Here is a 12,730-nt window from a genome sequence, read left to right as displayed (position 1 = left end):
GTGATGTCAGAACAGGCCAGCTCCATATGGAGCAGGGGCCCTGTCCAGAGCACGGGAAGAGGACTTTTGGGGCGGTTCAGGACAACCGTGGGTCCAACCGACTCGACACCAGGCACTGTACTCCCTGTGGTGGTGTGGAACGCGTGTGTCGAATATGAAGTCGGTGGGGCAGACGGTTCTCGAGTTACGTGGATTACAGATTACATGATGGATTACATGATGCATTTATAGATGTAAACATGTCCATATTTGCCCCAAAGATACAGTATGTCACGAGGAAAACTGGAGAGAATATTTGTTTCCATTTAGGACAGACTGAAAATATGTTTTACATACTTGACGTTTAACCACTTAAATCTCCTATTCTGGGGAGAACATCACCGAAAATAGGCGATCTGATCTATAGATCGGCTATTTTTGGTGAAGAGACTGTCACTTGGTGTATGTAGGCTGAAAAAGAACACACAAAGTACAGTTTCATTCAGGTTCATTGTACTAAGTAGACTCTTAATTTTCCTCAAGGGCCATATTTTGACTAGGGTACCAGGCTGGGGGCCGAGTCCGCACGCACAAGGTCGAGGTCTTGCCCTGAAAATTCATTTTCAGGGCAAGACCCCATTTGAAAAGGATGCCCAGTTTGACATGCATAGGCTACTGACCCCCATTGAATGCCATTTATATCTGGGACCCCCTAAAAAATAATAATAATAATAATATTCCAGGGGCCACAAGGGGGCGCTCCGCGGGCCGCAAATGGCCCGCGGGCCGCCTATTGGGGAACCCTGAAGTAAAGGGACTGTGTAGTTAAAGTAGCCTATATACTCTGAGGCACCGCGGCCTGGACTCCATGCGTCGCGGCGGCCACTCTGAGAAACCCTGCTGTAGGGGTCAAGTGAAACCAGGAAAAGACAACACTGAAGCCGAATCCCAGACCATATCATGGTATCGATATAATTATGGAAATATTGCCCAGCCCTAATGTACAGTGTGCTGGATTGCTTCCATTTGTACATCTTGTTAAGGAGATAAACCAATTAACTTTTTTTTACCCTGTACAAAATACAACGACTCAACTATAAGAACTCAACTATAAGAAAAAAACAAAACAAAACAATGGATAACTTTCATGTGATGGTTGACATCACGTGATTTGCACTTTGAAAATATACAAAATATCACCGTGTGGATTGGCCCGTGCCCTGTAATTTTCTCCACAAGATCTCTGAAGCATGTTTTTTTTTGTTTATGTATTTACAATGTACAGTGTACAGTGTGACATTAACACATTTCTAAATAAATATTGCAGTTTTTACAATGGTCCGTCCCTACATCTTGGATTTGTGGCGTTCCACCGTCCATAATCGTCACCTGAGCTTAACGAGGGGCAAGGCATACGTCCTCTGCCCTCTTTCTGTTCCTACTTTCCTGTGCTGTCTTTTCTTCGTTGTCCTTTTTTTAATCCTTTCTTTCACTTGTTCTTCAACGCCCTCTCCAAAATGAAATAAATAAATGGATTTCTAGGAAAATAAATTACAAACCACCAAAGTCTCAATTTGTCCTTGACTTTCTATTGAACTTCAAAAAAAAAAGAAATTAAAAGCTCTATGCAAAATAAAAAGAAAAAAAAGAAAAGAAAACTCAAGAGGGGGATGGGGGTCATAATAAAAATACATACTGTACTATCTATCAAAAAGGAAAATAAAAAGGGAAACCTACACCTATAATCACCAAGAACAAACTCAGTTCATGAACCCACGTCAGCATGTTTTCAGGAGTGTCACCGCAACACGTTCGTCATTTTGGTGATGCCCGACATCCCCATTGTCAATCCGCTGGTTCCTGCTACGTCGCCGTCGTTCAGGGTGCCATGTTCATGCCCATGTACAACTCCTGGGGTTCTCTGCTTTAACTTGTTGCCTACACGGTTTAAATATTCCTCTGTGTTAGGGGCTTGTTCGCTCTGGGCTGTGTGTGTGTGTGTGTGTGTGTGTGTGTGTGTGTGTGTGTGTGAGTGTGTGTGTGTGGGGGGGGGTCTAGTTCGCATTAAAAATGTCTCTTCCGTTGTCTGAATCGCGCACGAGGAGAGGAGGCGGCGATGGGGGAGTTATGACATTGGTTCTGAATACAGTGCCGGAGGGGGTTTTAAGAAACAGGAATAATAGCCTCCCATATCGGCTCGATGTCCTTATCCTGTTAACAATTGTGCAAGTATAAATGCCTCGAATCCAAGGGAGAAATAGTTCCTTTCTGTTAACACGCCATTCTTCACTGCACACTTTAACAACATTCTACTAAAGCGGGAGTATATAGATTGTCCATTGTCCAGCGCTTATTTTCAGCTCCCTCTGACAACTTTGTGAAATGATTCTCTCAGCAGTTGGGTAGTTGAAATATACCTTGTGCAACATTATTCTATGTTCTTTCACGGTACACTAGGGACAAGTCTCCTTTGACTATATTCAAAATGTTGCCTCAAAGAAATCGTAGCGTTTCAGTATTATGACATAATAGTTAGCAATAATCAAATGGCAGCCACAGCCAATGGCTGACTGGCAGAAAAATAATGATTGCATTGTTACAAGAATAAGATAAAGAAAAAAACTTTTAGTATTGTAGCTCAAGGTATAAAATAAATCCCCAATCCTCCCCACCAATTCACTATTACATTGCCATAAAAGAAAAAAGGTATTCATACTTTTAGCAAACGGTATCTGTTAACTGAATTTAGCATGGTGGTTTGAGACACCACAATTATCACTCATAACAAATACATTCTTTATTACTTTTAGAATGTTATTGCCGTAACAAATAAATATAAATATTTCGTATAAATTAATACTATTTAATGTATTTCACTTTGTTACCATTGACTTGTGTTTGAGCGAGTGATTCGAGGATTTGGCTTTCAGTAGGAAGTCTAGACTAGAGCACCTCATTTAGTAGTGTGCCAGTAATCACACACCGGAAATAGCAGACCTACAACAAGCGCCAATAACCACAGCACATCCCGATGTGACGCGCAAGAGCTTGTAGACAGCAGATCTGTAGATCGGCTATTTCCGGTGCACGATACACTGGAGCGCAGCCACGTATAGATGCGGCTAAAGGGGTAGATGAAAGCTGCACGCGCGCACAAATTAAACATTCATCTCCCCGCGGTTCTCATGGACTGTTCTCTGCCCTGTGGTTCCGTTTCCCTCTCCCGCCATCCACTCCAAAGGCATTACAGGTGAGCTGTATTCATGTGTCCGTCTTCCTTCCCCCTCCCGTCTCTGCCGGGGTCCCTTCCCTCCAATCACAGATTGTCTTGTAGCCTCTCCATGTACGTTCTGATTTCCGATTGGCCCAGGTCCATGTCCTGACACACCCACTTGATGTCTTCCTCGCTCCCGTTGGCCACCAGCACCGACGACTTGCCGTACGGCCCACCCCCTCCGTCGTCGTTGGGCAGCACGGTGGTGAAGGACGTGAACTTGACCCGCTTGCGTTTGGCGGTGCCTCGCGGGGAATTATTGAGCGGCTCTGCGCCGCACCCCAGGTCCTTGCCGCCGCCGGCGATCCCCGAAAGGCACTGGCGCGGCTCGGGGACCGACCGGGGCAAGGTCTGCCCATGGGCGATGCCCCGGTGGCCGCCCACGCCGGGGCCCATGCTCATGCCCATCACCATGGCGTTCCCGGCGCCGTTCAGCAGGCACTTGCTCTCCTCGTAGGCGCCCTCGCTGCGGTCGATGGCGGTGGTGCACTCCTCCGGCAGCGGGCCCTGGCAGTGGTCGCCGTGGTCGGCCAGGAGGTCGGCCTCGTTGCCCAGCCACACCCAGTCGTGCGCGTGGTTCATGTTGCCTCCCGCCTCCAGCACCGGCAGCTGCTTGTGACGATATCTGCATGATGAAATGCACACAGCCGTCAAGCTCCCGGTGGAAAGAGTGCTAGTTTTTTTTCTAGACAACAAATTGCAAGTTATTTGCACAATCATCGACTGTGAAAATAAGCAAATTGCAAGCCTCGCTATTGTGACCTGTTTCCACACTGTTGCAGCAGAGAAGACTTAAACTTTATTTACTGGAGTGGTTTCCAACCTTTTTTTCTTCCTTGACGCACGCATGCACGTACACACATTTTTAAGACATGTAACTAACTTAAGCCACGTTCTCCTATCATGGTTTAAAAACATTGCCGATCTACAAGCTCATGCAGTATTTTCACTATTTTCGATAGTCTGAAACACTTTGTAGCGTAAAAAATCTATTTGTGAAATTTCATGTTGAAATATGAAAGAATAGCACCTAAAATTACCATGTAATGCTGTACTTTAATATATTTTGAGGACAAATATTTGTTCACGGAATATATTGCATCGGGTCAAATATACCTGGGTTTAGTGATGGTGTGACAAAAGTTGGGTTTAGTGTTCTAGGGTTAGTGTGCTTCACAATGTACTGTAACATGGTTGTGAGCCAGGATGTTATACGATTTTGCACTACCCCAAACAGACAAAAGGTCCCCCCCCCCCCCCAGCGATCTACTGAAACAGTTACCTGAAGGTGAAGCTGATGCAGTTGATGAGAAACACTAGTATGGCCAGGCAGAACACACCCAGCAGGGCGTACATGCCGATCTCCAGGTCCGACAGGCCTCGAGGGGTCTGCGACAGGTCGCTCTCCCCGGCCCCGGGCACCTCCACCTGGGCAGGGTAGCTGCTGTAGTCCCCGGCCTGGCTGGGGCCTCCGCTGCCGCGGCTGCTGCTGCTGCTACCCCCGCTAGCAGCTTTACTGCCCGACGCGCGGTGCGTCACTGTGGTCTTGGTCGTCGTGCTGACCTAGTGACAGAGAGGAGGGACACGGCGATGACGTCAAAGCAGTGTTTCCCAAGCAATGGCTCGGGACTCGGGAGCCATTTTTGGGGTCATGGGAAATATATATATATTTTTTACGTTCCCTACAATTAGTTTGAAATTATTATTTAAAAAAATCACACCCGTGTGAAGTAAGTGGTGCAACTCCGTGTGGGGGTCCCCGGGGGGGGGGGGGGAGTTCCAGACCCACAGGAACACGCACCCAGGGTGCCGGCCCGATTCCGGCGAGCCTCCCCGCGTCCGAAACGGTTGAGAAATGACAGTTACCGTGTGGGGGTCCCTCTACTGTACCCTCTACTGTACTGTACTGTCACTGTACTATACTGGCACACCCAAAATCACCATATATACAGTTAATATATGCGTGTGTGTTTGACTGTTTGTGTGTGTGTTAGGTTGCGCACAGGTGGTGAAAAACAACCATGCTGTTTTCGTGCTCAGACGCACCCAGCCACCCACCCACCCAGCCAGCCACACACATAGTCACTTAAGGAAGTGGTTGCACCACTTAAAAATAGACCCAGGGGGAGACTCCATGTGCAGGGCCTCAAGTGAAAAGGTTTGGGAACCCCTGTGTTAGAGTCCTTTGTATTCCAAACCAGGTCAGTTCTTAGATCTCTTACTGTTTTCTTTATAATCAATTGCATGAAGTTCTGCTCACCATACATACTGTACTGCAGTGCAGGCGTTCAACTCTATATGCTGAACTGTGCCGCACAAGATTAATTACATTCATGGTTTTAATTAATATTCCTTATTACTGTTGTCCTTCTTTACACATACTGTAACGATACAGCCGGTCAGCAGGCCTATATCTACATAACCACTCAAACTATTTTGTCTGCGGTTGCAAGTATTTGCGGTATTTGAATTAACTGTTTCCTGCATTCAATTAATTCTCTGTGAATCCTTATTTCACGCACATTTTTCCATCCATCCATCCATCCATCCATCCATCCATCCATCCATCCATCCATCCATCCAGCCATCCATCCATCCATCCATCCATCCATCCATCCATCCATCCATCCAGTGTTTTTCCTAAGGATGCGTGCTTAAGGTCAGCTTCGATTGCTTAACTTGTCTTAACAGCTGACTACAAATGCTGTTCTACTAAATGTTCCATTTTATTGTTTCTCTCTTGCTGATGTTTGCTCATAAATTCATTCATTCATTCATTCATTCATTCATCCATCCATCCATCCATCCATCCATTCATGAAATATCTTCTACCTTCCTCATGGCCCCCTCCTCTCTGTCCGAAGCAGAGTTGTTCTGTTTCCCGTCCTCCTTCCCTGCAGCCTTGTTCCTCTGCTCGTTGGTGCTGTTGTCCCTGCCTACTGGTGCTCCTCCTCCCCCCTCCTCCCGTCCTCCTCCTCCTGCCGCGCCTCCTTTCTCCTCGCTCCACGCTCCGAACTTCACCCGGACGTTCCCCACTCCGGATGCCAGCACGCTCTTCCTCTTGGACTTCTGGCAGGTTTCGGAGATGACCATCTCCACGCGGACCAGCGCCCCCTGTCCCTCGCCCTCCGCCACCACGGACGGCCAGCGCTGCTCCTGACGGAAGATGCAAAGAGATTTGGAGTTGGAACTATAACATTGCAGCAAATTCACCCTATAGAACACTAAACCCGGGTGATGTTCACGCGGACAATTTTTTTTTTTTGTAATTTTCATAATGTTGCTGATGTCTGAGGTGGGTGGGTCTTTCAGTACCTTCATAATGCTCAGTGACATCATAGAGGGTATAGGTTTGTTTCCATGCCTACATCCCTGTTTTTTTCTACAGGCAGGTGTTCGGGTGAATTCAGCCAGTTTTTTTTGGGTGGACCAAAGGAGAAGTTCCCAGCTCCATTATTATTATTCTTTTTAGGAATATTTTGACCCCCTATGATAGGGCCCCCTCATGATATCTATTTTCGTTTTTCTTTTCTTTTTTGTGTGAAAAGTCAAGATGGGTGCCCTTTCATTCTTTCAAAATAGCGACGTGGGGTGCCCATCCGATTTAGAAAAAAAATAACAAATACAAATGTTTGAAATTATCATTTATTTTTATTTTTTTTCATTTTTATTTTTGCCCCAAGACGTGTACAGTCCTGGGCACTGCATGGCATCGTTCCTAGGACGTCTGTAGACGTCTTGGGCACAAATTGTGTAAAAGAAGAGTACCTCAAGTTGCCATGTATTGCTGTACTTCAATATATTTTGATGAGAAATATTTGTTATGGGGTATATTACATTGGCTAAAACATACCTGTGTTTAGTGATGGTTTGACAAAGGTTATGTTTTAGTGTTCTATAGGGTTAATGGGACTATGACTATAAAGGCATATTCATACTGTTTTCGGTGAAGAGGTGACCACCGAAACGGTGGTTAGTAAAAACAGAGAGATGTGTTGTGTGAGCGGTGACTACCGTGGCGTTACGTCCTATTTTCGGTGTTCACCTTAATTATCACCTAAAACTGAAGTGTGAATAGGCCTTTAGAGGCGTTTAGATAGGCCTTTAGAGGCGTTCCGTCAGTCATACCTCCCTATACTTCCCGGGGCTATGTAGGAGGAGCCGTGTGTACCTGATTGTTGGTGGAGATGACGCTCTCGTCCAGCGAGATGGCCGAGAGGAGGAAGTCCTTGGGGTCGTAGATGTCCAGAGGGGTCACCGAACCGTCGCTGTACTGGATCCATGCGCTGATCGCTGCGTCCTGAGAGAGAGAGAGACAGAGAGAGCGAGAGAGCGAGAGAGCGAGAGAGCGAGAGAGAGAGAGTAGGACAATGAGCCTATATGTTATTTTGTCTGGAGTTGTCCTTTAAGCCCTATATACTTTTTTGGGGTGTGAGAAATGGCGAATAAAATACTGTAGCTGATCTACAACTCATCTATGATGACCTATACCGCTAATCAGCTTATATAGTAGATCTGCTTTTTTTTGCCATTAACCCATTATATATATATTATATAACATAAGGAAATGCATGTATTTACGTACTTGAGTCTGACCAGAGGCAGGGATAAAACATATCCCCACGGGCCATTCAAGTGGAGGATGCCTGGGGGGACCTTTTAGCGTATGATTATACCAGAGTTTTACAGAGAGAACTGGTTGTAATTGAGAGACCTCGCAGCTCTTTAGTGCTGGATGGTAATTGACACTCATGCACAAAGGAGGCCTTCGTAATGAGACGTGGGTCTGATTGAAGCATGCTCTCATTAAAATGACCAATAATTAGATTATGTTTGTTGACCAGACGTGTGTGCACACAAAAAGGACCAGACTTCCTGGCACACGTGCTGCAGAAAAGAACAAACTAATTAAAATGCCATCGTAGGAATCTGCAGCACTACCATATGCACCACAAACCTGGAACATTCAATTTACAATTTAGGCATTTAACATTCGCTCTTAATCCAGAGAGATTTACAATAAGCAAGAACAACACAAGTTAATACATCAAATAGTTAAGAACCATAGCATCTGTCTAACAGTAGAATGTACAGTGAAGCTATACAGTGACGTTATACAGGGAAGCTATGAGTATACATTATAGAGTGCTACGTCTACATAAAATGCTAAATTATGAATCTAAATTACAGCCTTTGCGTCGAGGCTAGGTTGTACGGTCCGATCAGACTTTGAAGATAGTTAGGAAGTTAGCTGTTTTTAAGTCCAATTTAGAAACATATTTATGTAACATTGTTTGCTCCCAATGATGTCTAATAACAACTAGGTCTTGCATGGGCTTTAAATGAGCTGTGCTGTCACTTTGTATTATTTATTTTATAAAAGGTGGGAGTATTTGTTCTAATCTAATGTATATGCTCCTTTATCTTATTTTAAATGTAACTATTATTTTCTCTATTCATTTTTAAAGTGCATTGATGCATTTCTCAAGCACTTTGAATTGCCTTTGTGTATGAAAGGTGCTATATAAATAAAATGTCCACAAAAACAGTCCACAAAAAAAGTTTTTGCAATTTGTCTTAATTGTTTTTAGGTTTTCTGAGCTCAATTGCACCCAAAAAACCTGAACTTTTAACATTCAGTAGATTTTCTGTGGTCTGGGGTTTTCTGGCTCAAACAAGTGCTCCGATTTTCCTGCTGATTGTGATGTCACAGCCTGCAAATCCCATATATGTCATTGGGATTTGCCAGCAGATGTCACCGTTTTCACTGTTTTGCCTGTTTTCATTGCAGCTCAAAAGGCTTCCAAAACAGAACACAGAAAATCCACTGTTCAGGTTTCTTGGGTGTAATTGAAGTCATAAAAACCTAAAAGAAAAAGAAAAAATAGGAAATTAATGTCATGAAAGTCACAATAATAACATTATTATAGCTGAAGCAGGACCATTCTAGTTGTTGTTCTTAGAGGTCATTTCTGTGTATATAAGGGCAATGCCCATCTGCTTTTCAAATCAGCAAGTTTAGTTAACATACAAATACAAGGAGTGTACACACACATGCGCGCGCGCGCACACACACACGCATACACGCGCACACGCACGCACGTGCACGCGCACGCGCACACACACACACACACACACACACTATATACTGTATATACTATGATTATGACTTCATGCTCGTGAACACTCTCTCTTTCTCTCTCTGCCCTTCAGTCCAATGAAGACAAATTCTTCCATACGACGCAAAATGCTTTTGTCAACAACCGTACCACTTCCAAGCACCGTGCAGCAGCAGCAGCTTGAACGCAGAGCTCTAGCCTAGGGCAACAGAACCCTGGAGTCAGTACTAGACTCTAGCTGTTTTTCTCAGAAGTTGTCTTTAAGTGGACTTATATACCTCGCTGATTTCCCCTGATAGAAGCCCACGGGCTTGCCTTTAATCAGAACGCAGGGAGGATTGTGGAGGTATAAGTAACACGGCGGCGGCCGACCTCAACAAAAGTAATTACTGGACAACATTAAGAACAACAATTTATCTCCCTCTCTCTCTCTGCCTCTGCCCTACAGTAAGTCTCTCTTTACATATATACCTGCCTCTCTCTCTCTCTCTCTCTCTCTCTCTCTCTCTCTCTCTCTCTCTCTCTCTCTCTCTCTCTCTCTCTCTCTCTCTCTCTCTCTCTCTCTCTCTCTCTCTCTCTCTCTCTCTCTCTCTCTCTCTCTCTCTCTCTCTCTCTCTCTCTCTCTCTCTCGGATGTAGTTTTAGTCTTTTGAGTAATATTTCATATAGTTTTCGTCATATTTTACTCGTCTGAAATGTCTATTTTAGTTGACAAAATATGAGATTTCAAGTCAACTAAAACTACAGTTTATTTAGTCGACAAAGGCACATTTTGGCAGGCCTTGATGGTGTCGTATAATGGCTGATTTGCACTTAGCTTTATGGTAAAAAATCACACCCGTGTGAACTGAGTGGTGTAAGGTCTTATATAGACTGATCAGCTGTGGTCTGACGTAATGTCTGACGTAATGAAATCACACCCGTGTGAACTGGGTGACCATAGCAACCATGCTCATTTTTTTTGGTACGGACAGACAGACACGTAAACTAACAAAGCCAGTTGTAGGAGTGGTTTACACCACTCAAAAATAGCAGATCTACAAGCTGCGACGCGTTGTGAGCCTATATGGATCGGAAAATTTTGGAGTACCTGCATGCAACCAAGCATTATATGACTTGTCTTTAGTTCGACTGGATCTATTCTCTTCTCCAAGTACCTCCCTAACATTTTAGTCTCGTTTTTATTTGTGGAGGAGATTGTCAATATTATATTTGTCATAGTTTTTGTCATCATAGCTTCGTTTTTATTATGTTTTCCTCAGTGGAAAAGGGTAGTCGAGGAACATTGGGGAAATTGAGCTATAGAGACATATATCTCTTTTAATTGTAATGAGCTGCTCTCAGTCCAATTATCCCTTTGATGGAGAGAGTGATAAAATAAGTAGAGAGAGAGAGAGAGAGAGAGAGAGAGAGAGAGAGAGAGAGAGAGATGGTTCGACTGAGAGAGGTGTGGGGGATTATGGGTATATGTGTGGGATTGTATGATGGATTAAGAAAATAAAGAGAGGGAGAGGCAGGAGAGGGATGGAGGGAGGGAGGGGGGGTGCGAGACAGGAGGAGAGGTAGAGGATGCAACACCGTTGCAACCCAGAAAGTGCCAAAGTCTGCACGACAACAAAACCACACCCCTTATTCGTCTTAGCGAGCCGACAGTAACCCTGGTCAAAAGCTTCCACGATTAGCTCCTGACGTGTGTAATTTTCCCCATCTCTGCATTGCAGCAAACCCACAATTGTGCGTGCGCGCAGGTGCGTGCGTGAGTGCGCGCGCGCATGTGTGGTGGGGGGTTCGGTTGCCGTTGCGTGGGTGTGATTTGCACACAGAGCTTTCACGGTTAAATCACTTTGGGTTGTTACAGGGCTCCCCTGTATCCAGTTAGCGGTCCAAAGGCGTCAGATTAGCAGAGTTCCGTTCCCCTGCAAATCCTCCCCGCCTACGTGCATTATCCCGCGCTTCGCGGCCAAGGCGGATGAGAACGTCCATCAAAACCCTGTGTGTTCCATGCTTAGAGTATACAGTATATGAATAGAGACGGCACCCGGAGGAAACCCTGAGGAGAAATGGGCATAGTGGCCGAATTTGATATTGCAGCGTGGGCCCAAACACATGTTGACTATCATTGTGCACATTCACGATGACACGTGAACGCTGTTTCATACGTGAACGCACGTGAACGCGTGCAATGATAGTCAACGGCAGCGCGTTCATGTGTTTGGGGCAAATCCATCCCAGAATGCACTCTGTTCCTACCCGGAAGGAGGAGTGAAATCGCATCATGCGCTTTAGAGCAACTTAATGCAAGTGACTGGGAGGAGAACTCGGGTGCCGTCTCTATTCATATATACTCTAAGGTTCCATGTGGACCGTTTACGGTCTGACGTGCCTCCAACCACACAAACCTTATGAAACATTTAAGATTCCTGAGAAGCTGCTCAAAAGGCTGCTTGCACAATGTACATAGACGAGTGAAATAGACACGTGAAATTGATGTGTACAGTATGCCTTCTCCCCATTGATGTGTACAGTATGCCTTCTCCCCATTGCTGCTGAAGATATCATATCATTCTATCTGTACCTTCACTTCAATTTCAATCTTATATAGCCAATATACATTTTTATTTACTCAATTAATGTACTTTTTTATTGTTTACAGACACAGTTTACTTTACTTGATTTAAATGGTTTCAATTCTTTGTATTTCTACTCCACTACATCCAATGTTATTGAATTATTTGTCCACTTTAGTTACACGTTACTTTGTAGATTTAGATTTAGATTATTATTACAAAACATGCATTAACCAATTCATGCTTTGTCTATGTGCCAACAGCCGATCTATACAAGCTCACAACACGTGGCATCTCGAAGCGAAATTGAGCTGAAATTTAGTGAAATGGCCTTGGCGGGACATATAATGAGTATACTTTTACTTTAGGTAGGCTACACTTTAACACAATCAGTGCCGGAAGTCCTTCAAAATAGGAGCTCTGGGGTGCCGGAAAGACATGGCCGCTTTTACTCGGAAACCCATGACCCGGAAACAATCCGCTCAAAAAAAGTTTGCTTTACATTGCTAGCTTACATTCCTATAGTTTTAATTTATACGATATATGATCAAAAAAGCGTTCATATTTTGCGGGAGTGACGGATGAGGAGCAGAAATGAAGCGCTAGTATATCGATCCGTTCAAAACCACGGAGAGACGAGTCATTCTTTCTGCCGCGCTAACAGCTAAGTCAACGGTAAGCTAACATGAGCCCAGAGTGTAGCATACGGTAGCCGAAAGGCGAACTGAAAAATAAAAAAAGGAAAAAATTCAGAATATTATTATCTCGCCCCGTATCATTGAGGATGCGCTA

General features: G+C 44.5%; 1 protein-coding gene across 1 annotated transcript in view; it reads right to left on the bottom strand.

Annotated features, from left to right (window-relative positions):
• Positions 1-927: 927 nt before the first annotated feature.
• Positions 928-12,730, bottom strand: part of LOC306934667 (transmembrane protein 132D) — a 434,395-nt gene continuing 422,592 nt past the window's right edge. The window contains exons 15-18 of the mRNA XM_079517336.1: positions 7,425-7,553; positions 6,086-6,409; positions 4,536-4,816; positions 928-3,878 (exon numbers count right to left, since the gene is read on the bottom strand). Of these exons, the coding sequence (XP_079373462.1) occupies positions 3,296-3,878; positions 4,536-4,816; positions 6,086-6,409; positions 7,425-7,553 (1,317 nt within the window). The 3' untranslated portion in view covers positions 928-3,295. The remainder of the gene's footprint in view (positions 3,879-4,535; positions 4,817-6,085; positions 6,410-7,424; positions 7,554-12,730) is intronic.

This window comes from Electrona antarctica (assembly GCF_951216825.1).
Source record: "Electrona antarctica genome assembly, chromosome: 12".
In the NCBI taxonomy this organism is placed as follows: domain Eukaryota; kingdom Metazoa; phylum Chordata; class Actinopteri; order Myctophiformes; family Myctophidae; genus Electrona; species Electrona antarctica.
The sequence above is the reverse complement of the archived record's forward strand: the minus strand, read 5'-3'. Positions and strand labels throughout refer to the sequence as shown.